This window comes from Rattus norvegicus, chromosome X (genome assembly GCF_036323735.1).
Source record: "Rattus norvegicus strain BN/NHsdMcwi chromosome X, GRCr8, whole genome shotgun sequence".
NCBI lineage: Eukaryota > Metazoa > Chordata > Mammalia > Rodentia > Muridae > Rattus > Rattus norvegicus.
In genome coordinates this window covers 4230414-4255486 of record NC_086039.1, presented here as the reverse complement: position 1 = coordinate 4255486, position 25073 = coordinate 4230414, and the positions used below count along the sequence as shown (strand labels likewise).

Here is a 25073-nt window from a genome sequence, read left to right as displayed (position 1 = left end):
TGTTTCAAACAGAGGGAACAGCCGTTGAAAAGGCCATGAGTTAGGAGTGTGCCTGGCCTATTTGATCAACAAGAAAGAATCCAGCAAGATGAAAACAGAATATTTAAGAAAAGAAGATCAAAGAGATTATGGGGTCCTTACTGGTTAGGGCAAAGGCTGGTAAATTTGTTCTATAAATAGCAAGATAATAAGTATGTTTGTTAGGCTTTGTGGACCATGTATTCTTGTCACAGGTGCTCAATGCTAGCTTTGCATTGCAAAGGCAAGCATAGACAGTATTTAAACAAATAAATGTGTCCATGTTCTAATTACCTGTACACCAATGCTTATACACTTTAAATTTAAATTTCATGTAATTTTTACTAGCATATTAAAGGCCCCAGTTTTGGTTGTCTAGCAACCAAAATATGTAGAAACAGATGAATGTCTGCAATTGGTTAATGCCATGTAAGTTTGTCATTGCCTCATAAAGTTTTCCAGAGCCATTATAAGATCTTTTATTTTTTTCACTGAGTTTGGGAAAGAACCATTGTGTCTATCCATACACCATATACTCACACAAAAGGAGCCATTGGTAGTTTTTTTAAAGCAGAGGAGTGGGCTAATATATTACTTTATAAATCATCCTATGAAATAAAAATAATATAAAAGGCAGGAAGTTGTAAGGGTTAAAGGTAAACACGATCCACCATATACCATCACTCAGTGAAGTTGGAAGCTTATTATAATCTATTATACAAGTTTTTAAATTTCTGTAGCAATTTGTTAACTAATAAACCCAAATGGCAAAGGTCTGTAACCCCAGTACACATGAGGTAAAGGCAGGAAAATCATATGTTCTGAGCCAGCCTAGACTATACATAGTAAAATCCTATCACCAAAGAACCCACTGTGACACCTTAATTCAGAATATACTGAGGATGAAATGTTAGAAATAAGAAAAAGCAATTAAAAGTCTATGATGGTAATCCATCAGATACTTGAATGTGGCCTTGAGAAAGTGGTAAGAAGTAGTGGGATTCTAGATGATGCCAATGGAAAACCTATACATAGAATAGATTTGGATAAGGAAACAACAAATTCCATTTTGAACACTTATGTTTTATATATACATTGTGTGTGTGTTTGTGTGTATGTGTGTGTGTGTATTCTAGTAGGAATGTGTAGCTAGCACATGTGCACATAATTCTGGAATTTAGGAGGAAGTTTTGGACAAAGGATACAGTTGACAAGCCTTGTCTTAGTTAATTTTCATATTGCTATAACAAGATATTTAGCATAAGCGTGGGAGTGGAGGGGTTGTCCCTGACCGTTTGCCTTCTTGTTGAACCATTTTCCTCCTACTAGGTTGCCTTGTCCAACCTTGTTGTGATGGTGTGGGCCTGGTCTTACCCTAGCTTGTTATGCCATATTTGGTTGATGCCCCTGGGATGCCTGCTTTCCTCTGAGGGAAGGGTAGGGATAGTTCTAGAGGAGATGGGTGGTAATAGGGAGAGAGGGGTGGTAAACTGTGGTCAGGATGTAATAATATGAGAGAAAAAAATTTAACAAGATACTCAGCAAAAGCAACTTCAATAGGAAGAATTTATTTTAGCACACAATTCAAGGATACACCCATCATTGTGGAGAAGTAATGGTGACAGGAACTTCAGTCAGCTGGTCAAATTGTAATCACAGTCAGGAATCAGAGAGAAATCGATGTTTGTATTCAGATATTTCTTGGGTTTTGTATTTTGCTTTTTTTTTTAATGCAACCTGGGACCCTAACCGATGGAATGGTGCCACCTATATTTAGGTGGAGTCTTCCCAATTTAACCTAATCTAGATAATCACTCAAGCATGCCCCAAGATATATCTTCAGGGTAATTCCAGATCCTGTCAAGTTGATATCTTGGCTTAAAATGCTAAAACCTGCCCTGAATAAAATCACTGAATAAGTAAGGTTAGAGGGAAATGCAGTACTGGGCGATAGTCCTGAGCACACCAGAATAAAGAAGTAAAGATGAATAGAAAGAATTAACAGAAGAGACTGAAACAAATCACCAGGTAAACAATTAGAAAACCAAATCAGGTTTAGAAAACAATGAAAGAAAATATTTCAAGAATAAAAAGCCCTTTGTATTAAAAAAAATAAAAACTGTTAGATAAGCTAAGTGCTTCTCATGGAGCCCTGAATTTACCAGTGTGGGTGATGGCAAAGAACTGGAAACATGGAGTAAAGAAGCTTATGTTAAGGTGGGACAAACAAGTTTGTGCTTATACTTGTTGACAGATAAAACAAAGGGGGAGTAATCCAATGTGGAGGAAGGCTTTTTCAGAAGGTGAGAAAGGAAAAGACAAAATATAGGAGTAGGAGGTCCTTGAGGTGGCACAGATAGTTCTGATTAATATATTTAAAGGTAAACTGAGTATCATTGAAGGTAGGTTTGCTGATGAGAATCTGCAGTTCTCTTGATAATTGTGATTTCTTTAGTGGGGTAGCAAGCTGAAATGGATCAACTCAAGGCTTAAGGAAAAATGAATCAGTTTTTTTATAAAGTCATTTTCTAGTCCTAGGAAGTGTGCAATAGATAGTAGGTAGCAGTAAAAACATTACCTACCTACAAAGCTCTAAATTTCAAATGCTTTTATAAGTTGTTTTGTTAATATTATTTTTGTTAATTTGCAGAATTGGGAGTCAAACCCAATTCCTCAGACATGCTAGGCAAGTGTTCTAGCACTAAGCTGTGCCTCTTTTCCCAGATAACCTTTGTAGATCTCTTGGACTGCTTTGTGGATTCTTCTTTCTCTCACTCTTCTCCACCCTTTCAATCCCCTAACACTAGATAAGAGAGAGGAAAGGAAAGAAAACCCTGAATAAAGTCAAGGTGTTGGAAAGAGGTCAATGTTAGTATTAAACTACTTCCTGCTCATTCGGGGTGTCGACTTCCTTAGAACAGGTTTGATCTTTGCTGTCAGAATATCTAATAATTTCTTCTTATTTCTTCTTTGCGCACTTATTAACAAACCACAGCCAACATTAACCAACAACCCACTGGCTCCTGAAAAGCCCCCAGAATTCCAAATGTGACAGAATTGCAGAAAATATCTGCAGCTGGCAAAATCATGCCCCTCGGAGAACATGAGGCAAATAAATCATAGTCAGCTGCTGTGTACAATCTGAAGCAACCCATATCCCAACACCTGGGATTAAAATGAAAACATATTCTTATAATATTTCTGTTTTTCTTTTAAAGAAACCAAAATTAAAAATTTGGTAATATATACTGTACTGAGAGAGTATTACATTGGCAGGCTTGAGATCTAGAGCAACCAATATCTTTAGGTTTCATATCATGGAATAAGAGTCTTTTTCTGACCATGAAGGCTCCTGATAATCCTTTAGTTTTTGTTCAAGCTAGATGTCTAAGAAACCCTGGATTTTGCCCAGATTCTAGACAGACTTGCTCTAATCACCAGATTTCCTGAATTTCTGTTTCTGTATCTTACATTGAAGTTCTCATTCAACCTAAATCTTAAAGCATGGCCAAGTCTACATAATGAGACCCTGTCTAGAAAAAAGTGGTTTCAAAGCTGGGCATGATAGCATGCATCTGTAAGCTCTAACAAGTTGAAAGGGTGAGGCAGTAGTACCACCAGTTCAGGGCCAGCCTAAGCCATATAGTTAGACCCTGTCTTAAAATACAGTATGGAAAGGAGGTAAAGATTAAGGGAGGGGAAAAAAGAGAGGGAGGGATTGAGGAATAGAGGAAGAAGGGCCAGGGGGAGAGAGAGGAGAGGAGTGAAGAGGAGGAATATACTCTGGGGTGCCAGCCTCCTAGGATATGAAACCTGGTCCTACTTCTTGCTAGTTATATAAGCTTAGAAAACTTACCTAACATCTCTGATCTTCAGCTTCCACATCTATAAATGGAGACAATAATAGTACTTAAGATGGCAGAGAGCTTAAACCTAATACCTAACAGAAAACTGCATGTTAGTAAAAATGGTAATAATAATTTCCCATATCATTATTTCCTAGAGTAAATCTGGTAGAAATATCTAACATTTTTTTGACCGGCCAAACTAAATAAAATCATCCAACACTTGTGGCTTGGATTGATGGTAGAGAGAGATGGTAGAGAGAGTCACAAACAAGTATCCAGAATTTAGTATAAATTGGAAAGCTAGAATGAGTTTACTGTTTAGGCCAATGTGAATTCAGTTGTGACAAAATTAACTTCTAAAGGTAAACTCTTCAACAAGTGGGAAACTGGTTAAATAAGAAATTAAATTTTAAGTGCTTATTAAAGGTGATTTAATGAGGAAAATGAAATACTGAGATTAAAAAGAAGGCTGAGGTGATAGCTCAATGGTTAAAGTATGTGCTGCACAAGCATGAAGACCTGAATTCCCAGCACCTATTTAAAATGGAATAGCATACGTCTGTAACCACAACACTGGGAGTAACAGGTAGAGAAGAATTAAAACATCATACATCCACATCTAGTCTCCACACAAGATCAAAGGGCAGTCTCCTCTACCTACTGAGGAAAGCACTTCCATGGTCTTTTCATATTTGTCAATACAAATTGTTCTTGTTCTAATACTGTTAAAGTCTCTGACTTTGGGAACTCAAAGCATTTTAAGGGAAGTTAAACTTAAACATGGGCCAGACATATGTGATGCGTGCCTATAATCCTAGCACTTGAGAGACAGCGAAATTTAAAGCCAGCTTTGGCTCTATAATCAGGCCAGCCTGTTTTAAAACAAACAAAAAAGGTTAGCTAAAACTTGAAGGACATATCTTCTCAAATTATGGGGTTGAGAGATAAGACCTGGTAGTAACTGTAGATGTTAGACTATGAGTGGCAAAAGTGAGTTTTGTAGAGCATTTTAGACCATTTATAGCATTGTTTCTGTAAACAATAATATATAGTTTCTTGAGACAGTCTTACTGTATGGCTCTGGCTGTCCTAGAACTCCCTGGGTAGACCAGGCTGGCCTTGAATTCACAGAGATCCACTGGCTTCTGCCTCCTGAGTGCCAGGATTAACAGTGTGTGCCACCATACCTCTGTGACGAAATTTTGTTGTTTTGACACCATCAGTTTGTTAAAAATGTGTTAAGGATTAAAGACAACCAAATGAATACATTTGCTCAGCTGCTAAGGACTCATTTATAAAGCCCTAGTTTTCCCAGGTATATGTTCTTTGTTCATGTTGCCTTGCTTCTTTCAGATTTTTTTTATATTTTTTATTAGATATATTTCTTTACTTACATTTTAAACGTTATTCCCCTTCCCAATTTCCTTCCATAAGCCCCTATCCCCTCCCCTCCCTCTTTCAGATTTTTATATTTCCTGTTTGTGTATTACAATTGGTACATCTGTTAGGGTAGATTCTAGGTTTGTATGGATCATTTTAGTGAGTAGTCTTCTAAGACCCTAACCACAATACCAGTCAGAAGAAGAGAATGCTATGACAGCAACACATATGTTAGTTACTTTTTATGCATTCCAGTGACAAGATACATGAAAAAAGCAAAAGGAAGTAAAGGTTTAATTGGGTTCAAAATTTAAAGGTGCAGTCCACCATACCAGGGAAAGTATGATGTCAGGAGAATAAGGCAGCAGGCTATTATTGTATCTGCAGTCAGAAAACAGAAAGTAAGATGAGTGCTCAGCTCTATTTCTTCTTTATTAATTCATTCTGAGACCCTAACCAGTAAGGATGGAGCCATCCACATTCAGTCACCCTTCCTTTCTAGAGGGGCTACAGAGATGGCTCAGTAGTTCAGAGCACTGGCTGCTGTACCAGAAGTCCTGAGTTCAATTCTCAACAACCACCGATGGCTTACAATCATCTCTAATGAGATCTGATTTCCTCTTCTGGGTGTATGTGAAAGCAGATTGTGTGTATATATAATTTATAATAATATAATAAATATTTTTAAAGATCATTCTAGAAATAGTCTCATAGACAGCATAGAAATGTTTTCACAGTGATTCTAAATCCTGTTAGTTGACATTGGTGATTAATCATCACAACACCAAAACAAAATATAAACATACAATAAAAATCAAACTACTCTTACCACCATCAGCTGTAGAAAAGAAAATGGTAGGTCTAAAGGGATGGATCAGTAATTAATAGTATTTAATGCTCTTCCAGAAGACTAGAGGTTCCCTGTATGAATGTTGGGTTGCTCACACCTGCAATTCCAGGAGATCCAGAGCCACCTTCTGACCTCCAAAGACACTATACTCTTATGTATGTAGCCTCATATAAACATGTAGATATACATAATTAAAAATTAAAATGTAATCTGTTCTAGCAAGTTTTAGACCAACCAGGTCTTGCATAGTGAGACCATATCTCAAAAGAAAAATTAATAAAAGTAGTATATACCTGTAATCTAGCATGTGGGAAGGGGAGGCAGGACAATTAGAAGTTCAAGGCCAGCTTAAACTAAAAAATGAATAAAAGTAATAAAGGAGGAACAGGGAAAAGGAAAAAAAAGGAAGCAGCTGCAAGGTTAAATAAATGAAAAAATTAAGCTGGGGAAAAGAAAAGAGCAAGAAGTTTTAAAATAGAGATATAAAATATATAAATAAAATCAGATAAAGGTGAGAATATGAATAAAAAATAAAAATATTGTGAAATCCTATAACAGATAGAGGGCTTATATCCAAAATAAACAAAGAACTCAAGAAGTTAGACCGCAGGGAGACAAATACCCCTATTGAAAATGGGGTTCAGAGCTAAACAAAGAATTCACAGCTGAGGAATGCCGAATGGCTGAGAAACACCTAAAGAAATGTTCAACATCTTTAGTCATAAGGGAAATGCAAATCAAAACAACCCTGAGATTTCACCTCACACCAGTGAGAATGGCTAAGATCAAAAACTCAAGGTGACAGCAGATGCTGGCGAGGATGTGGAGAAAGAGGAACACTCCTCCATTGTTGGTGGGATTACAGACTGGTACAACCACTCTGTAAATATGTCTGGAGGTTCCTCAGAAAATTGGACAATGAACTACCTGAGAACCCAGCTATACCTCTCTTGGGCATATACCCAAAAGATGCCCCAACATATAATAAAGACACGTGCTCCACTATGTTCATAGCAGCCTTATTTATAATAGCCAGAAGCTGGAAAGAACCCAGATGTCCTTCAACAGAGGAATGGATACAGAAAATGTGGCACATCTACACAATGGAATATTACTCAGCTATCCAAAACAATGACTTTATGATATTCATAGGCAAATGGTTGGAACTGGAAAATATCATCCTGAGTGAGGTAACCCAATCACAGAAAAACACACATGGTATGCACTCATTGATAAGTGAATATTAGCCCAAATGCTTGAATTGCCCTAGATGCACAGAACACATGAAACTCAAGAGGGATGACCCAATTGGGAATGCTTCACTCCTTCTTTAAAAGGGGAACATGAATACCCTTAGCAGGGAATAGGGAGGCAAAGTTTAAAACAGAGGCAGAAGGAACACCCATTCAGAGCCTGCCCCACATGTGGCCCATACTTATACAGCCTCCCAACTAGATAAGATGGATGAAGCAAAGAAGTGCAGGCTGACAGGAACCGGGTGTAGACCTCTCCTGAGAGACACAGCCAGAATACAGCAAATACATAGGCAAATGCCAGCAGCAAACCACTGAACTGAGAACGGGACCCCCACTGAAGGAATCAGAGAAAGGACTGGAAGAGCTTGAAGGGGCTCGAGACCCCATATGTACAACAATGCCAACCAACCAGAGCTTCCAGGGACTAAGTCACTACCTAAAGACTATGGACTGACCCTGGGCTCCAACCTCATAGGTAGCAATGAATATCCTAGTAAGAGCACCAGTGGAAGGGGAAGCCCTGGGTCCTGCTAAGACTGAACCCCCTATGAACGTGATTGTTGGGGGAGGGCGGTAATGGGGGGAGGATGGGGAGGGTAACACCAATATAGAAGGGGAGGGGGAGGGGTTAGGGGGATGTTGGCCCGGAAACCTGGAAAGGGAATAACATTCGAAATGTAAATAAGAAATACTCAAGTTAATAAAGATTAAAAAAATATTGTGAAAAGCTGAAAATTATACTAAAAAGACAAATTGGTTTTTGTAAAAAAAAAAAAAAAAACAGATATATAATTGATGCAGCTTCCTTTCCCAGTCGTAATATCAGAACGCACCAGCTCTTGAAAAGGGAGGTAACTGCATCTACCCTAATCCCTCTCTTTTTTTTACAGTACAAGTTGGTGCTATATGCTGCTGCTCCTATAGGGCTGGACCTATCCAAGATATGTTTCCACGTCAGGAATGCATTTGCTCTAAAAAGCTTCCCTTCTTTAGCTGCTAGAAGTCAGTGCTGGCTACATCGAGCAACTAAGGATGGTCTGTGAGTGCACCAAAAATGGGGAGATAAACAGCCCCAAGTTATGCACTTGACAGAAAGAATTAAGGAAGCCCATCATTCTGCCTGCCAAACCCCACCTAGGAGTTAATAACCTCAAAGGAGCTGCATAAATAAGTTGATACCCCTAGATTAGGCCTACCTAATGACCAAGAACCAGTCACAAAGTCTCATCCCTAAAAGCCAAGCACTCCCCTGGCAATTGACTCTGCTCTCAGTCTCCACAGTAATCTGCAGAAAACTGGGTTTGTGTCTCATTATGACAGTGGGCAGGGTCAGTGAAGACCATGTGCTCCACTCCCTGCCTAAACACCACAGTTTATCCAAGGTAATATACAGCTTATGCTCCCTACCACACCACCCCAAGAACCATGTTAGTGTTTATTTCTCCACTCACCAGAGCCTTGGAGACAAGAGGTAATATTGGGGACTCACCACATAGAAATGGCTAACTTCAGTCTCTGCTCCAAACTTTGCCTCCATATCCCCTCCTATGAATATTTTTGTTCCCCCTTTTAAGAAGGACTGAGGCATCCGCACTTTGGTCATCCTTCTTGAGCTTTATGTGGTCTGTGGATTGTATCTTGGGAAGGAGGGGTGGAAGGGGAGGGGAATGGGAAATAGGGCTTATGTCTGGGAAACCAGGAAAGGGAATAACATTTGAAATATAAATTAAAAATATCCAATAAAAAAATAAAAGAAAAAAATGACTAAATATCCATTTACCTGACCTTAATCTTGGGTCCCTCTGGAAGTCAGTTGATACTATGTAACCCAAAGCCTCTACCATACTCACATAGTTAACATAGACTATCTAAACAAAGCCAACTTTTATCAGGCTCAACAATCCAAAGGCTGGCTTGTTATTTCTAAGGTACTAAAGACAAAGAGCCAAACCTTTCTTTGAACCAGGTTAATCCTTTGTTACACAGTACTCAAAAGAAATGAAAACATAAATCTAAATAAAAACTTCTATATGAATTTTTATAGCAGGTTTATTTTATAATAGAAATAAATAAATGATTGGCTCCAAAATCTGGCTGGCCCTTTCCTCTTTTAGCCCCAAAGTGTACAGATCTCAAATTATAAATACTACCTTTTCTAAAACTTAGATGGTTTTAGGGCAGATTTGCTAAGAGACATTCCTAATTACCATCCATATATTTGTTATTTGGATAATTTATTTCTCCACATTCTACAGTTTCTGCTGAGGAACATCTGTTTTTGACATTTTATTGGTGGTTGCTAAAATACCTTTTACTATTTGGTTTTTAAGTATATGTTTAATTTTTTAGACAAGTGATAATAAAAATACTCAGAAATACATCATCCTAATTTTCATAAGGTTTGTGAAATATGAAGAAATTTTAAGGATACATTTTCCATGTAATATAATCAAGGTTTCCAGAAGAACTACCCAAAGCTAAAGAGGGCTAGTTTTGGTTTGGTTTTGTTCTGTGAGATTGTGAGATTTTATCTGGTATGTGATTACCAGTTCATTGGATTCATTGAAATGGAGTGTGTCTAAATCAGGTATTTTAGAAATTTAATTAATAATAAATGTGAGGTTGTGTTAGATGATCTTGGAATTGTGCCCCCTTCCTAAAATTATTTTATCCTGTTGAATTTGTTGAAGTGTAATTCTCCTACCAGGCATGGTAGCATACACCTTGATCCCAGTGCTTCAGTAATCCCAGCACTGAAGCAGGCGGGTCTCTCTGAGTTCAGGGCCAGCCTTGTCTACATGTTGAGTTCCAGGACAGCCAGGCTATGTAGAGAGACCTGTCTGAAAAGAAGTAATGGTTCCTATTGCTTTAATAGTTGATAATATTCTCTTGGGAGAAGAATTTAAAATTCAAGAGAAATGAAATAATTATATAACAGATAATAAAAGACATTCTTCAGCAACAATCAATAGGGTATTAAAAATAGATTGTCTCTCAGATCAAAATTAGAGTATAGAAATATAAACTGCACAAAAAAATCAATGCATAGATGATGATTAGTAATGTCTCTTAGCAAACTGCCATAATAGTTTTAGAAAAGATCATTCTAGGAGCTGGAGAAATGGCTTAGCTATTAAAAGCATTTGTGTTTCTCGCAGAGGACCCAGATTCAGTTCGCAGCAGCCACATAGGGCTGCTAACAATTCTAGAACTCCAGCTCTAGGTAATCTGACCCCTCTTTTGACTTCCATTGGTAGTGCATACACATAGTAAACGTGCAGACACATTCACATAAGATACTTTTAAAGTCATGTGGTATTATAATTGGAGGTTTATATGTTTTGGTGGTAAGAAGAAAAGCCAACCATACAAAATAATGCTGGTGTGAAAACTCATACAGAAGTTTTGTTTTCATTTCTATTGAGTATCTTGAATTTCTAAGACCTGTCATACATTGTGTTCTTTCTATCTATTCATTTCCAAACTTATTGTCTGTTTAATTACCAACACTCCATTGTGTATATACTAAGTGCAGTTACCTCCAAATGGTAGGCTTCCAAAAGAATTAGCACTTACTTGCTCTAACTATGAAAAATCAAACAATTTTCCTTTTCACTTTTAAAAAACATTTACTATTAATTTTGAATTCAGATAATTCAAGATATTTAACTAAATCTAAAAGGTTTTTACAGTACATAAGATCTCATCCTAGTTTCTTAAAAATAAAATCTCTTGTGTTTTAAAAAGGAAAGCTGTAACATTTTAACTATAAGTAATGGAAATTTAGCTTAACCCCAAAAATGCATCTATCATGGGTCAAATTCTTCCTACTCTTGTTTCTCTTGTGACTCTATGAATAGTCAGTGTGTGATCCATAGTAATACTTAACAATGTGTAACTTCTATCAGTGGAAGGCAGAAGAGTGCCAATTTAATTCCTTTTTTTTTCATTTTTATTAACTTGGGTATTTCTTGTTTACAATTCCATTGTTATTCCGGGCCAACATCCCCCTAGCTCCTCCCCTCCCCTTCTCAATGGCTGTTCCCCTCCCCATCCTGCCCCCCCATAACCACCCTCCCGCCAACAATCATGTTCACTGGAGGTTCAGGCTTGGCAGGACCAAGGGCTTCCCCTTCCACTGGTACTCTTACTAGGCTATTCATTGCTACCTATGAGGTCGGAGCCCAGGGTCAGTCCATGTATAGTCTTCGGGTAGTGGCTTAGACCCTGGAAGCTCTGGTTGGTTGGCATTGTTGTTCATATGGGGTCTCGAGCCCCTTCAAGTTCTTTCAGTCCTTTCTCTGATTCCTTCAACGGGGGTCCCTTTCTCAGTTCAGTGGTTTAATGATGGCATTCGCCTATGTATTTGCTGTATTCTGGCTGTGTCTCTCAAGACAGATCTATATCCGGTTCCTGTCGGCCTGCACTTCTTTGCTTCATCCATCTTATGTAGTTTGGTGGCTGTATATATATGGGCCACATGTGGGGCAGGCTCTGAATGAGTGTTCCGACTCTGTTCTAAACTTTGCCTCCCTGTTCCCTGCCAAGGGTATTCATGTTCCCCTTTTAAAGGAGTGAAGCATTCACATTTTGGTCATCCTTCTTGAGTTTCATGTGTTCTGTGCATCTAGAGTAATTCAAGCATTTGGGCTAATATCCACTTATCAAAGAGTGTATACCATGTATGTTTTTCTGTGATTGGGTTACCTCACTCAGGATGATATTTTTCAGTTCCATCCATTTGCCTATGAATTTCATAAAGTCATTGTTTTTGATAACTGAGTAATATTCCATTGTGTAGATGTACCACATTTTCTGTATCCATTCCTCTGTTGAAGGGCATGTGGTTTCTTTCCAGCTTCTGGCTATTATAAATAAGGCTGCTATGAACATAGTGGAGCACGTGTCTTTGTTATACGTTGGGGCATCTTTTGGGTATATGCCCAGAAGAGGTATAGCTGGGTCCTCAGGTAGTTCAATGTCCAATTTTCTGAGGAACCTCCAGACTGATTTCCAGGAGGTTGTACCAGTCTGCAATCCCACCAACAATGGAGGAGTGTTCCTCTTTCTCCACATCCTCGCCAGCATCTGCTGTCACCTTGAGTTTTTGATCTTAGCCATTCTCACTGGTGTGAGGTGAAATCTCAGGGTTGTTTTGATTTGCATTTCCCTTATGACTAAAGATGTTGAACATTTCTTTAGGTGTTTCTCAGCCATTCCTCAGCTGTGAATTCTTTGTTTAACTCTGAACCCCATTTTTTAATAGGGTTATTTGACTCCCTGCAATCCAACTTCTTGAGTTCTTTCTATATTTTGGATATAAGCCCTCTATCAGTTGTAGGATTGGGAAAGATCTTTTCCCAATCTGTTGGTTGTTGTTTTATCCTAACAACAGTGTCCTTTGCCTTACAGAAGCTTTGCAGTTTTGAGATCTCATTTGTTGATTCTTGATCTTAGAGCATAAGCCATTGGTGTTTTGTTCAGGAAATTTTCTCCAGTGCCCATGTGTTTGAGATGCTTCCCCACTTTTTCTTCTCTTGGTTTGAGTGTATCTGGTTTGATGTGCAGGTCCTTGATCCACTTGGACTTAAGCTTTGTACAGAGTGAAAAGTATGGATAGATCTGCATTCTTGTACATGCTGACCTCTAGTTGAACCGGCAGCATTTGCTGAAAATGCTATCTTTTTTCCATTGGATGGTTTTGGCTCCTTTGTCAAAAATCAAGTGCCCGTAGGTGTGTGGGTTCATTTCTGGGTCTTCAATTCTATTCCACTGGTCTATCTGACTGTCTCTGTACCAATACCATGCAGTTTTTATCACTATTGCTCTGTAATACTGCTTGAGTTCAGGGATAGTAATTCCCCCAGAAGTCCTTTTATTGTTGAGGATAGTTTTAGCTATCCTGGGTTTTTTGTTATTCCAGATGAATTTTCAAATTGTTCTTTCTAACTCTGTGAAGAATTGCATTGGTATTTTGATGGGGATTGCACTGAATCTCTAGGTTGCTTTTGTTAAAATGGCCATTTTTACTATATTAATCCTGCCAATCCATGAGCATGGGAGATCTTTCTATCTTCTGGGGTCTTCTTCAATTTCTTTCTTCAGAGGCTTGAAGTTCTTATCATACAGATCTTTCACTTCCTTGATTAAAGTCACACTGAGGTATTTTATATTATTTGGGACTATTATGAATGGTGTCATTTCCCTAATTTCTTTCTCGGCTTGTTTCTCTTTTGTGTAGAGGAAGGCTACTGATTTATTTGAGTTAATTTTATACCCAGCCACTTTGCTGAAGGTGTTTATCAGCTTTAGTAGTTCTCTGGTGGAACTTTTGGGATCACTTAAATATACTATCATATCATCTGCAAATAGTGATATTTTGACCTCTTCTTTTCCGATCTGTATCCCCTTGACCTCCTTTTGTTGTCTGATTGCTCTGGCTAGAACTTCAAGAACTATATTGAATAAGTAGGGAGAGAGTGGGCAGCCTTGTCTAGTCCCTGATTTTAGTGGGATTGCTTCAAGTTTCTCTCCATTTAGTTTAATGTTAGCAACTGGTTTGCTGTATATGGCTTTTACTATGTTTAGGTATGGGCCTTGAATTCCTATTCTTTCCAGGACTTTTAACATGAAGGGGTGATGAATTTTGTCAAATGCTTTCTCGGCATCTAATGAAATATCATGTGGTTTTTATCTTCCAGTTTGTTTATATAGTGGAGTAGGTTGATGAATTTCTGTATACTGAACTATTCCTGCATTCTAGGGATGAAGCCTACTTGATCATAATAAATGATCATTTTGATGTGCTCTTTGATTTGGTTTTGCAAGAATTTCATTGAGTATTTTTGTGTTGATATTCATAAGGGAAATTGGTCTGAAGTTCTCTTTCTTTGTTGGGTCTTGAGTGGTTTAGGTATAAGAGTAATTGTGGCTTCATAGAAGGAATCAGTAGCACTCCATCTGTTTCAATTTTGTGGAATAGTTTGGATAGTATTGGTATGAGGTCTTCTATGAAGGTCTGATAGAATTCTGCACTAAACCCATCTGGACCTGGGTTCTTTTTGATTGGGAGACCTTTAATGACGGCTTCTATTTCTTTAGGAGTTATGGGGTTGTTTAAATGGTTTATCTGTTCCTGATTTAACTTCCGTACCTGGTATCTGTCTAGGAAATTGTCCATTTCCTGCAGATTTTCAAGTTTTGTTGAATATAGGCTTTTGTAGTAGGATCTGAGAGTTTTTTGAATTTCCTCTGATTCTGTAGTTATCTCTCCCTTTTCATTTCTGATTTTATTAATTTGCACACACTCTCTGTGTCCTCTCGTTAGTCTGGCTAAGGGTTTATCTATCTTGTTGATTTTCTCAAAGAACTAGCTCCTGGTTTTGTTGATTCTTTGTATATTTTTTTTTGTTTCTACTTGGTTGATTTCAGCTGAGTTTCATTATTTCCTGCCTTCTACTCCTCCTGGGTGTATTTGCTTCTTTTTGTTCTAGAGCTTTTAGGTGTGCTGTCAAGCTGCTGATATATGCTCTCTCCTGTTTCTTTCTGCAGGCACTCAGTGCTATGAGTTTTCCTCTTAGCACAGCTTTCATTGTGTCCCATAAGTTTGGGTATATTGTACCTTCATTTTCATTAAATTCTAAGAAGTCTTTAATTTTTCTTTATTTCTTCCTTGACCAGGTTATCATTGAGTAGAGCATTGTTCAACTTCCATGTATATGTGGGCGTTCTTCCCTTATTGTTATTGAAGACCAGCTTTAGGCCGTGGTGGTCTGATAGCACACATGGGATTATTTCTATCTTCCTGTATCTATTGAGGCCTGTTTTATGACCAATTATATAGTCAATTTTGGGGAAAGTACCATGAGGTGCTGAGAAGAATGTATATCCTTTTGCTTTAGGATAGAATGTTCTATAAATATCTGTTAAGTCCATTTGGCTCATGACTTCTCTTACTCTGTCTGCATCTCTGTTTGATTTCTGTTTCCATGATCTGTCCATTGATGAGAGTGGGGTGTTGAAATCTCCTACTATTATTGTGTGAGGTGCAATGTGTGCTTTGAGCTTTAGTAAGGTTTCTTTTATGTATGTAGGTGCCCTTGTCTTTGGAGCATAGATATTTAGGATTGAGAGTTCATCTTGGTGGATTTTTCCTTTGATGAATATGAAGTGTCCTTCCTTTTCTTTTTTGATAACTTTTGGTTGAAAATCGATTTTATTCGATATTAGAACGGCTACTCCAGCTTGCTTCTTCAGACCATTTGCTTGGAAAGTTGTTTTCCATCCTTTCACTCTGAGGTAGTGTCTGTTTTTGTCGCAAATTTAATTCTTAAATGCCTATAACCATATTCTCCAGTAAAACTGACTACTGTGATAGAAATATTTTATGTGCATATATGTGTTGTCTAGTTTGGCTTAAATGTGGATAATAAGACTAATGAGTTAAATTTCTCAACATGTCATTTTTTTAATAATGTATTTATTGAGGGGAACACATGTGTGGAGATTCAGGGACACCTTGTAAGAGTCAGTTCTCTCCTACCATGTTAGATCCTATGATTAAATTTGTCATCAATTTTGACAAGAGGCCCACTTACATGCTGAGCCATTTTTCCTTATTATATATAATTTTAATTAACTTTTTTTGCATTTTAAGGAATGAAACTCAGAGCCTCACACATACAGCACAAGTGATCAAATGGGGAACAACATTTTGGCTGCATTTAAATTAATTTACATTTAAATAGACTTTCATGACTAGTTGTCTAGTCTGAAGGATGGCTCAGCTATATAAGAATAATTTCAGAAGTTAAGTTGTTTTGGTATTAGAGTTCCTATAGACTTTTAGAGTCATCAATGTCCTGGCAACAATATAAACTATGCCTTTCGTTTCATTTATTCTAAGCAACTGCTTTTTGAGTAGTGCTTTTTGAATTGATGACATACTAGTAGTTGACAAAGCTTCTGTCTTAAGCTTTATGGCCAGGGATTTTTCAGTTATTAGTAGGTAGTATGTAAGAAGTACTACAATAAAAGCATATATTGGTGATATGGAGGACACGGAGAAGAAATCATATAAATTTACATAAATCAGAGATTTCTTCAAAAAAGGCAACTAAATGTTTGCTGCTTGAATTGAAACCTTAAAATGGGAATTTCTTATTTTTGCTTCTGTTTTTGCAGTTTTCTATATGAGCAATTTTCCTGGGTAACTTATAAAAGTTTTCTTACATGCAAAATATTTTTCTCCTTTTTTGTTCCATTTTTTCTTTAGTTATAAAATATTTTTCATGGCCAAGCTGTCCTTTTGTCTTTCATTTGCTTTCTGTAAGCTCACAATTGGATCCTAGGGATATAGAGCTCTCTATCCTCTTCCCCTCAGCTTCATTGACCCATTCTTTCTCCTTCAGTGCTCTGTGAAAAGCTGTATTACTGCCTTTCATGTCACCTGTGCCTTTGAGCACGGCCTGGAAATGAAGACCATCCTAGATGAGGGCGATGAAGTAAAGTTCAAGTCATTTTGCCTCAAGCATAGCCAAAACAAGCCAAAACTTGGAGATGCCGAGTACCACCACCACAGAGCTGCTGAGCAGAGCCAGGCAAAAAGTGAGAAAACCAGCCTACGGGCACAGAAGCTTCGTGAACTAGAAGAAGAATTCTATACCTTAGTCCAGGTAGAAGATGTTGCCAAAGAGATGGGGCTATCTGCATTCACTGTCGACTTTATCTATAACTACTGGAAACTAAAGCGCAAAAGCAACTTCAACAAGCCTTTAATCCCCCCAAAAGAGGATGAACAAAATGGCTTGGTTCAGCCAAAAGAAGAAAGCATTCACACTCGAATGAGAATGTTTATGCATCTGCGGCAGGACCTAGAGAGGGTAAGGTGACCAGCTCTGCATAGACCTTCAGTTTTAAATGACCACTCATTTATAGTGTGAGCTTCTGTGTCTTTCCTTATTGTCTGAGTTCACTCCAGTGGCCCCAGATGTTGAATTCTGTTTAAATTTTGACACATTTGTACTGTGAACTTTAACTTTGAGTTTCTTATTCTCAGTTGATTAGCTTTTTAATTCACCGTCAAGTCTAAAATGGCTCAGTTATATTTTACTAACACATTCCTGAGACTGAAGCTTAAAAGAATGAACTTTGTCCAGAAAAGTACTACTCTCAGGGTTTTCTCAAACTCAGCACTATTAATATCTTGAGCTGCATAGTTATTTATTGTGCTGTACTTCCCTTTATTATAAGTGGCAGAATAGAATATTTAACAGCATTAGTGATCTCTACCCACTAGATGCTAGCCAGTATCATCCCTTAAACACTTGGTTCTCACAACCAGAATTGTTTTCCAAGTTTACCAGAATCCTCCTATGGGTTAAAATCATCTCTGGTTGATAGCCATTTCATTATGTAAATTAAGTGCTACAATAATTCAAATAAAAGGTTGGTGCTGTGTTTACCCTAGGGAATTTTATAATTCTATAATTATAAAAATTATCCAGGCCTGATGGTACAGATGCCAAATGCTATCATTCATACTCAGGATAGAAAGGAAGGCTAAAATATAATACCATCTTCTCACCTGGATTGCGTACATTAATATTGATCCTATACAATGTAGACTAGAGATTAGGTTTCAGAGTTTGAGCAACTGTAAATTTGCTTAATATCTTTATTTGCTGGGAATTTTCTTGCAGGTCCGAAATCTGTGCTACATGATAAGCAGACGAGAGAAGCTGAAACTATCACACACCAAAGTGCAGGAACAAATCTTCGGTTTGCAAGTCCAGCTTATCAATGAAGAAATTACAGACGGTAAACTGTTACTTAAAGTTGCCTAAGAAAATATAGAGAATCTGGTTATATCCTACTTTTACAATTTAGTATCTTATCTCTCACACCATTTAAAAATTGTTTCATTTCTTTCCATCTAATCCTGATTATTAATGTGGCCTATTTTACTCAACTTGCAAGGTAAGAAATTCTAGGAACAAACATGCCCTCCCCTCCAATAAAATAAGGAAGGAAAAGAAATTCCAGGATATGATTAGAGGAGTTGTAAGTTTGAGGCAGATAATCTAGATCCCAGACAAACATTTAATGCCATTAATTATACCCATGAAGTATTTTGTAATTATCAAATTAACTTAAAATCAAGAAGCTAGCACCAAATCCCAGTTCCCAGAAACAGGGTTACTCATAACAGATACTCTTAAAAGCCATATACCTCTCTTGGGCATATACCCAAAAGATGCCTCAACATATAAAAGAGACACGTGCTCCACTATGTTCATCGCAGCCTTATTTATAATAGCCAGAAAATGGAAAGAACCCAGATGCCCTTCAACAGAGGAATGGATACAGAAAATGTGGTACATCTACACAATGGAATATTACTCAGCTATCAAAAACAACGAGTTTATGAAATTCGTAGGCAAATGGTTGGAACTGGAAAATATCATCCTGAGTGAGCTAACCCAATCACAGAAAGACATACATGGTATGCACTCATTGATAAGTGGCTTTTAGCCCAAATGCTTGAATTACCCTAGATCCCTAGAACAAACCAAACTCAAGACGGATGATCAAAATGTGAATGCTTCACTCCTTCTTTAAATGAGGAAAAAGAATACCCTTGGCAGGGAAGGGAGAGGCAAAGATTAAAACAGAGACTGAAGGAACACCCATTCGGAGCCTGCCCCACATGTGGCCCATACATATACAGCCACCCAATTAGACAAGATGGATGAAGCAAAGAAGTGCAGACCGACAGGAACCGGATGTAGATCGCTCCTGAGAGACACAGCCAGAATACAGCAAATATAGAGGCGAATGCCAGCAGCAAATCACTGAACTGAGAATAGGTCCCCTGTTGAAGGAATCAGAGAAAGAACTGGAAGAGCTTGAAGGGGCTCGAGTCCCCAAAAGTACAACAATGCCAAGCAACCAGAGCTTCCAGGGACTAAGCCACTACCTAAAGACTATACATGGACTGACCCTGGACTCTGACCCCAAAGGTAGCAATGAATATCCTAGTAAGAGCACCAGTGGAAGGGGAAGCCCTGGGTCCTGCTAAGACTGAACCCCCAGTGAACTAGACTATGGGGGGAGGGCGGCAATGGGGGGAGGGTTGGGAGGGGAACACCCATAAGGAAGGGGAGGGGGGAGGGGGATGTTTGCCCGGAAACCGGGAAAGGGAATAACACTTGAAATGTATATAAGAAATACTCAAGTTAATAAAAAAAAAAAAACACTCCTCAGCCAGAAGTTAAAAGAGATATATTTATAATATTTTCATTTATTCACTTTTATTGAGAGGCTACTAGGGCAGTGGTTCTCAACCTGTGGTTTGAAACCCCATGGGAAAGGTCAAATAACCCTTTCACAGGGGTTGCCCAAGACCATCAGAAAATACAAATATTTACATTACGATTCATAACAGTAGCAAAATTATACTCATAAAGTAGCAATGGAAATAATTTTATGGTTGTGGATTACTACAACATGAGAAACTATATTAAAAGATTGCAGCATTAGGAAGATTGAGAGCCACTGTACTAAGGACTAAGAAATAAACTAGAAGGGGTTGGGGATTTAGCTCAGCGGTAGAGCGCTTGCCTAGCGAGCGCAAGGCCCTGGGTTCGGTCCCCAGCTCCAGAAAAAAGAAAAAAAAAAGAAATAAACTAGAAGATGGAGCAGTCAATAAGAGAGACTCTACACTAACCACTTGTTCAGTGTCTTAGTTTAGGTTGTTTTGCTATGAAGAGACACCATGACCAAGGCAGCTCTTACAGGGGAAAACATTTCATTAGAGCTGGCATACAGTTTCAGAAGTTCAGTCCATTATCATCATGATGGAAAATATGACATTGTCCAGGCAGACATGGTGCTGGAGAAGCCAAGAGTTCTACATCTTGATCCAAAGACAGCAGCAGGAGACTGTCTTTTGCAGGCAGCCAGGAGGAAGCTCTCCTTCCACACTGGATGAAACTTGAGCATAGAGACCTCAAAGCCCAACCTTCCTCCAACAAGGCCACATCTCCTAATATTGCCACTCCCATTGGCCAAGCATATTCAAACTACCACATTCTACTCCTTGGCCCCCATAGGTCTGTGAGGACATACCTAGCCATAGCATAATTAAAAACACAAAAGTCCTCACAGTCTACCACAGTCTCAACAATGTTTAAAAGTCCAAAGTTCTGAGTCTCTTCTGATGTTCATGCAATCTCTTAACTGGAATCCCCTATAAGATCAATATCAAAAAGCAGATCACATAGTGAGGAAATACTATGAGGACCCAAAGCAAGACCAAAATCCAGCTGGGCAAACTCCAAACTCTGCATCTCCATGTCTGATGTCCAACTTATTTTACCATTGTTGACTGCAACACAATTCTTTGTCTCGGGCTGTTTCCACTCCCTCTTAGCAGCTTTCCTCGGCAGGACTCCCATGGCTGTGGTATCTCTAATGTTTTGGGGTCTCTAAGGCAACTTCAACTTCACACCTTCTTGTTCCAGTGTCTAGGATCCATAGATGATCTTCTGGGCTCCTCCAAAGGGCTTGGGTAATTTCTCCAGCTCTGCCCTCTGTAGCACTGTAGGCTCTGATTGACTCTACTCTACTGCTGCTGCTCTCCCATCTCAAATATGCTGGAGACTTCTGCTGCAACTAGACTTCAACAATAGCCTGTCATAGGCTCTCTTCATGGTGCCAAACCTCAACTTCTCAGCACAACATCTTCACTGATGGCCATCAACTGCAACTGAGGTTGCACCTTCATCAGTGACCTTCCGTAGCCTCTCACAGCCAAGCCTCAGCTGCTCTCCATGACCCTTTCATGCCTTAAAAACCAGTACCACCTGGATGATTCTTGCACATTTACCAAGTACAGCTGCAGCACGAGGTACAACCTTGGTTACCTCTGGAACGCAGCTTCTTTGTGCTCTCAGAAAATACTTCCCAGAAGATTTCACCTCAGTGATGCTGGTCTCTTCTTGATCACTGCTAATTTCTTAGCTCCAGCTAAACAGCATCAATTGTACTTGTAACCTCTTCTATTCTAGACTCTAAAGCTAGAGCCACATGGCCGAAGCTGATGAATTCTGCTGCTTGCTTGGACTAGAACATTGCCCACTTGTTCCATTACATCCTTTACTGCCTATGAGTGGCTGTCCTAGAACTTGCTCTGTAAACTGACCTTAAATTTAGAGATCTTCACACTGATCATCTGTTTCCTGAATGATGGGATTAAAGGTGCATACCCCTCTCCACCCCTACAGCTCCCTGTGCCCAAATCCCTTGTGGGGAGAGAACTGAACTCCTAGAAGTTCAGACAATCCTGAGACCTCAGGATAGACCACCACTTCTGCCCACCTCTGCTCACTTGTTTCTACATTCCCGGCCCAAGAGGAAACTGGATAGTGCCTCTAGATACAGGAAGATAGGAACAGTCAGCAGCAGGAACTGGCTGGTTTCTGGCTATGCCCAGAATTGAACTGAATGGGTCACAGCTCCCTGCACCCAAATCCCCTAGGAGAGAGAGCTGGACCCTCAGAAATGCGGACACTCCTGAGAACCCAGAGTTGACAAAAACTTTCTGCCCACATTCCTGACCCAAGAGGAAATTGCATATTGCTATCCGTGCCCGGTGGGCACAGGGACCTAGGAGCAGTCAGGGTCAGGACCCTTCGGGTTTCTGGCTGTGCCAAGAGCTAAAAGCCAGTTGCCAGGAGCAATCTACACCAGATCCAACTGAAAGAAAACAGGTCTACAGGAGTGCTAACACAAAGTCCTACAGGAGCAGCAAACCACTGTCAGAGACAGCAAGACAGGCTAACACCAGAGACAACCTGATGGCAAGAGGCAAGCACAAGGACCTAAGCAACAGAAAGCAAGACTACATGGCATCATCAGAGCCCAGTTTTCTCACCAAAGCAAATACTGGATATCGAAACACACCAAAAAAGCAAGATTTGGATTTAAAATCACATTTTATGATGATGATGGAGGACTTTAAGAAGGACATAAAGACATCCCTTAAAGAAATACAGGACAACACAAGTAAACAAATAGAAGACTTTAATAGGAAACACAAAAATCCCTTAAAGAATTGCAGGAAAACACAACCAAACAGGTGAAGGAATTGAACAAAAGCATCAAGGATTTAAAAATGGAAATAGAAAGAACAAAGAAAGCACAAAGGGAGACAACCCTGCAGATAGAAAACCTAGGGAAGAGATCAGGAGTCATAGATGCAAGCATCACCAACAGAATACAAGACAGAAGAGAGAATCTCAGGAGCAGAAGATACCATAGAAAACATCGACACAACCATCAAAGATAACGTAAAATGCAAAAAGGTCCTAGCACAAAACATCCAGGAAATCCAGGACACAATGAGAAGATCAAACCTAAGGATATAGGTATAGAAGAGAGTGAAGACTCCTATCTTAAAGGACCAGTAAATATCTTCAACAAAATTATAGAAGAAAACTTCCCTAACTTAAAGAAAGAGATCCCCATAAACATACAAGAAGCCTACAGTACTCCAAATAGATTGGACCAGAAAAGAAATTCCTCCTATCACATAATAGTCAAAACACTAAATGCACAAAACAAAGAAAGAATTTTAAAAGCAGTAAGGGGAAAAGGTCAAGTAACATATGAAGGCAGACCTATCAGAATTACACCAGACTTCTAATCAGACTGTAAAAGCCAGAAGATCCTGGGCAGATGTCATACGACCCTAAGAGAACACAAATGCCAGTCCAGGCTACTATATCCAGCAAAACTCCCAATAAACATAGATGGAGAAACCAAGATATTCTGTGAAAAAACCAAATTTATACAATATCTTTCTACAAATCCAGCTCTACAAAGGATAATAGACAGAAAAACTCCAACACAAGGAGAGAAACTACACCCTGGAAAAAGCAAGAAAGTGGGTTGGGGATTTAGCTCAGTGGTAGAGTTCTTGCCTAGCAAGCACAAGGCCCTGGGTTCGGTCCTCAGCTCCGGGGTAAAAAAAGAAAAAGGAAAAAAAAAAAGAAAAAGCAAGAAAGTAATCTTGCAATAACACCAAAAGAAAAGAAACACTGAAACATAATTCCACCTCCAACAACAAAAGTAACAGAAAAAAACAACAATAACTATGTTCCTTAATGTCTCTTAATATCAATGGACTCAATTCCCCAATAAAATGACATATACTGACAAACTCCATACTTAAAGAGGATTTTGTTACATACAGGAAAAACACCTCAGGAAAGAGACAGACACTACCTGAGAGTAGAAGGCTGGAAAACAACTTTCAAAGCAAATGGTCCGAAGAAACAAGCTGGAGTAGCCATTCTAATATCAAATAAAATCGACTTTCAACCAAAAGTTATAAAAAAAAGATAAGGAAGGACACTTCATATTCATCAAAGGAAAAGTCCACCAAGATAAACTCTCAATCCTAAATATCTAAGCTCCAAATACAAGGGCACCTACATTCATAAAAGAAACCTTACTAAAGCTCAAAGCACACATTGCACCTCACACAATAATAGTAGGAGATTTCAACACAAAACTCTCATCAGTGGAGAGAACATGGAAACAGAAACTAAACAGAGACACAGAGAAAGTAACAGAAGTCATGAACCAGATGTACTTAACAGATACTTATAGAACATTTCATCCTAAAACAAAAGAATGTACTTCTTCTCAGCACTCACGGTACCTTCTCCAAAATTGACCATATAATCAGTCACAAAGCAGTCCTCAATAGATATAACAGGATTAAAATAATCCTGTGCATCCTATCAGATCATCATGGACTAAGGTTGGTCTTCAATAGCAAGAAAATCGACAGAGAGCCCACATAAACATGGAAGTTGAACAATGCTCAATGATACCCTGGTCAAGGAAGAAATAAAGAAAGAAATTAAAGACTTCTTAGAATTTAATGAAAATGAAGGTACAACATACCCAAACTTATGGGACACAATGAAAGCTGTGCTAAGAGGAAAACTCATAGCTCTGAGTGCCTGCAGAAAGAAACAGGAAAGAGCATATGTCAGCAGCTTGACAGCACACCTAAAAGCTCTAGAATAAAAAGAATCTAATACACCCAAGAGGAGTAGAAGGCAGGAAATAATCAAACTCAGAGCTGAATTAAACCAAGTAGAAACAAAAAGGACTATACAAAGAATCAACAAAACCAGGAGCTGGTTCTTTGAGAAAATCAACATGATAGGTTCACCCTTAGCCAGACTAACCAAAGCATACAGAGAGTGTATCCAGATTAACAAAATCAGAAAAAAACAGGAAGGCATAACAACAGAATCTCAGGAAATTCAAAAAAATCATCAGATAATACTACAAAAGCCTACATTCAACAAAACTGGAACATAATACCAATACTGTCCAAACTATTCCACAAAATAGAAACAGACGAAAGCCACAATTATGCTTATACCTAAACCACACAAAGACCCAACAAAGAAAGAGAACTTCAGACTAATTTCCCTTAAGAATATTGACACAAGGGGTTGGGGATTTGGCTCAGTGGTAGAGCGCTTGCCTAGCAAGCACAAGGTCCTGGGTTCGGTCCCCAGCTCTGGAAAAAAAAAAGGAATATTGACACAAAAATACACAAGAAAATTCGTGCAAACCGAATCCAAGAACACATCAAAATGATCATCCATCATGATCAAGTAGGCTTCATCCCTAGAA

The 25073-nt window shown here is 38.7% G+C and overlaps 1 protein-coding gene across 8 annotated transcripts in view; it reads left to right on the top strand.

Moving 5' to 3' along the window:
• Positions 1–25073, top strand: part of Jade3 (jade family PHD finger 3) — a 201796-nt gene that overhangs the window by 168678 nt on the left and 8045 nt on the right. For all 8 annotated transcript variants that reach the window (XM_039099579.2, XM_039099577.2, XM_063279878.1 and 5 more), the window contains 2 exons: positions 16763–17233; positions 18053–18170. In XM_039099579.2, coding sequence (XP_038955507.1) covers positions 16763–17233; positions 18053–18170 — 589 coding nt within the window. The remainder of the gene's footprint in view (positions 1–16762; positions 17234–18052; positions 18171–25073) is intronic.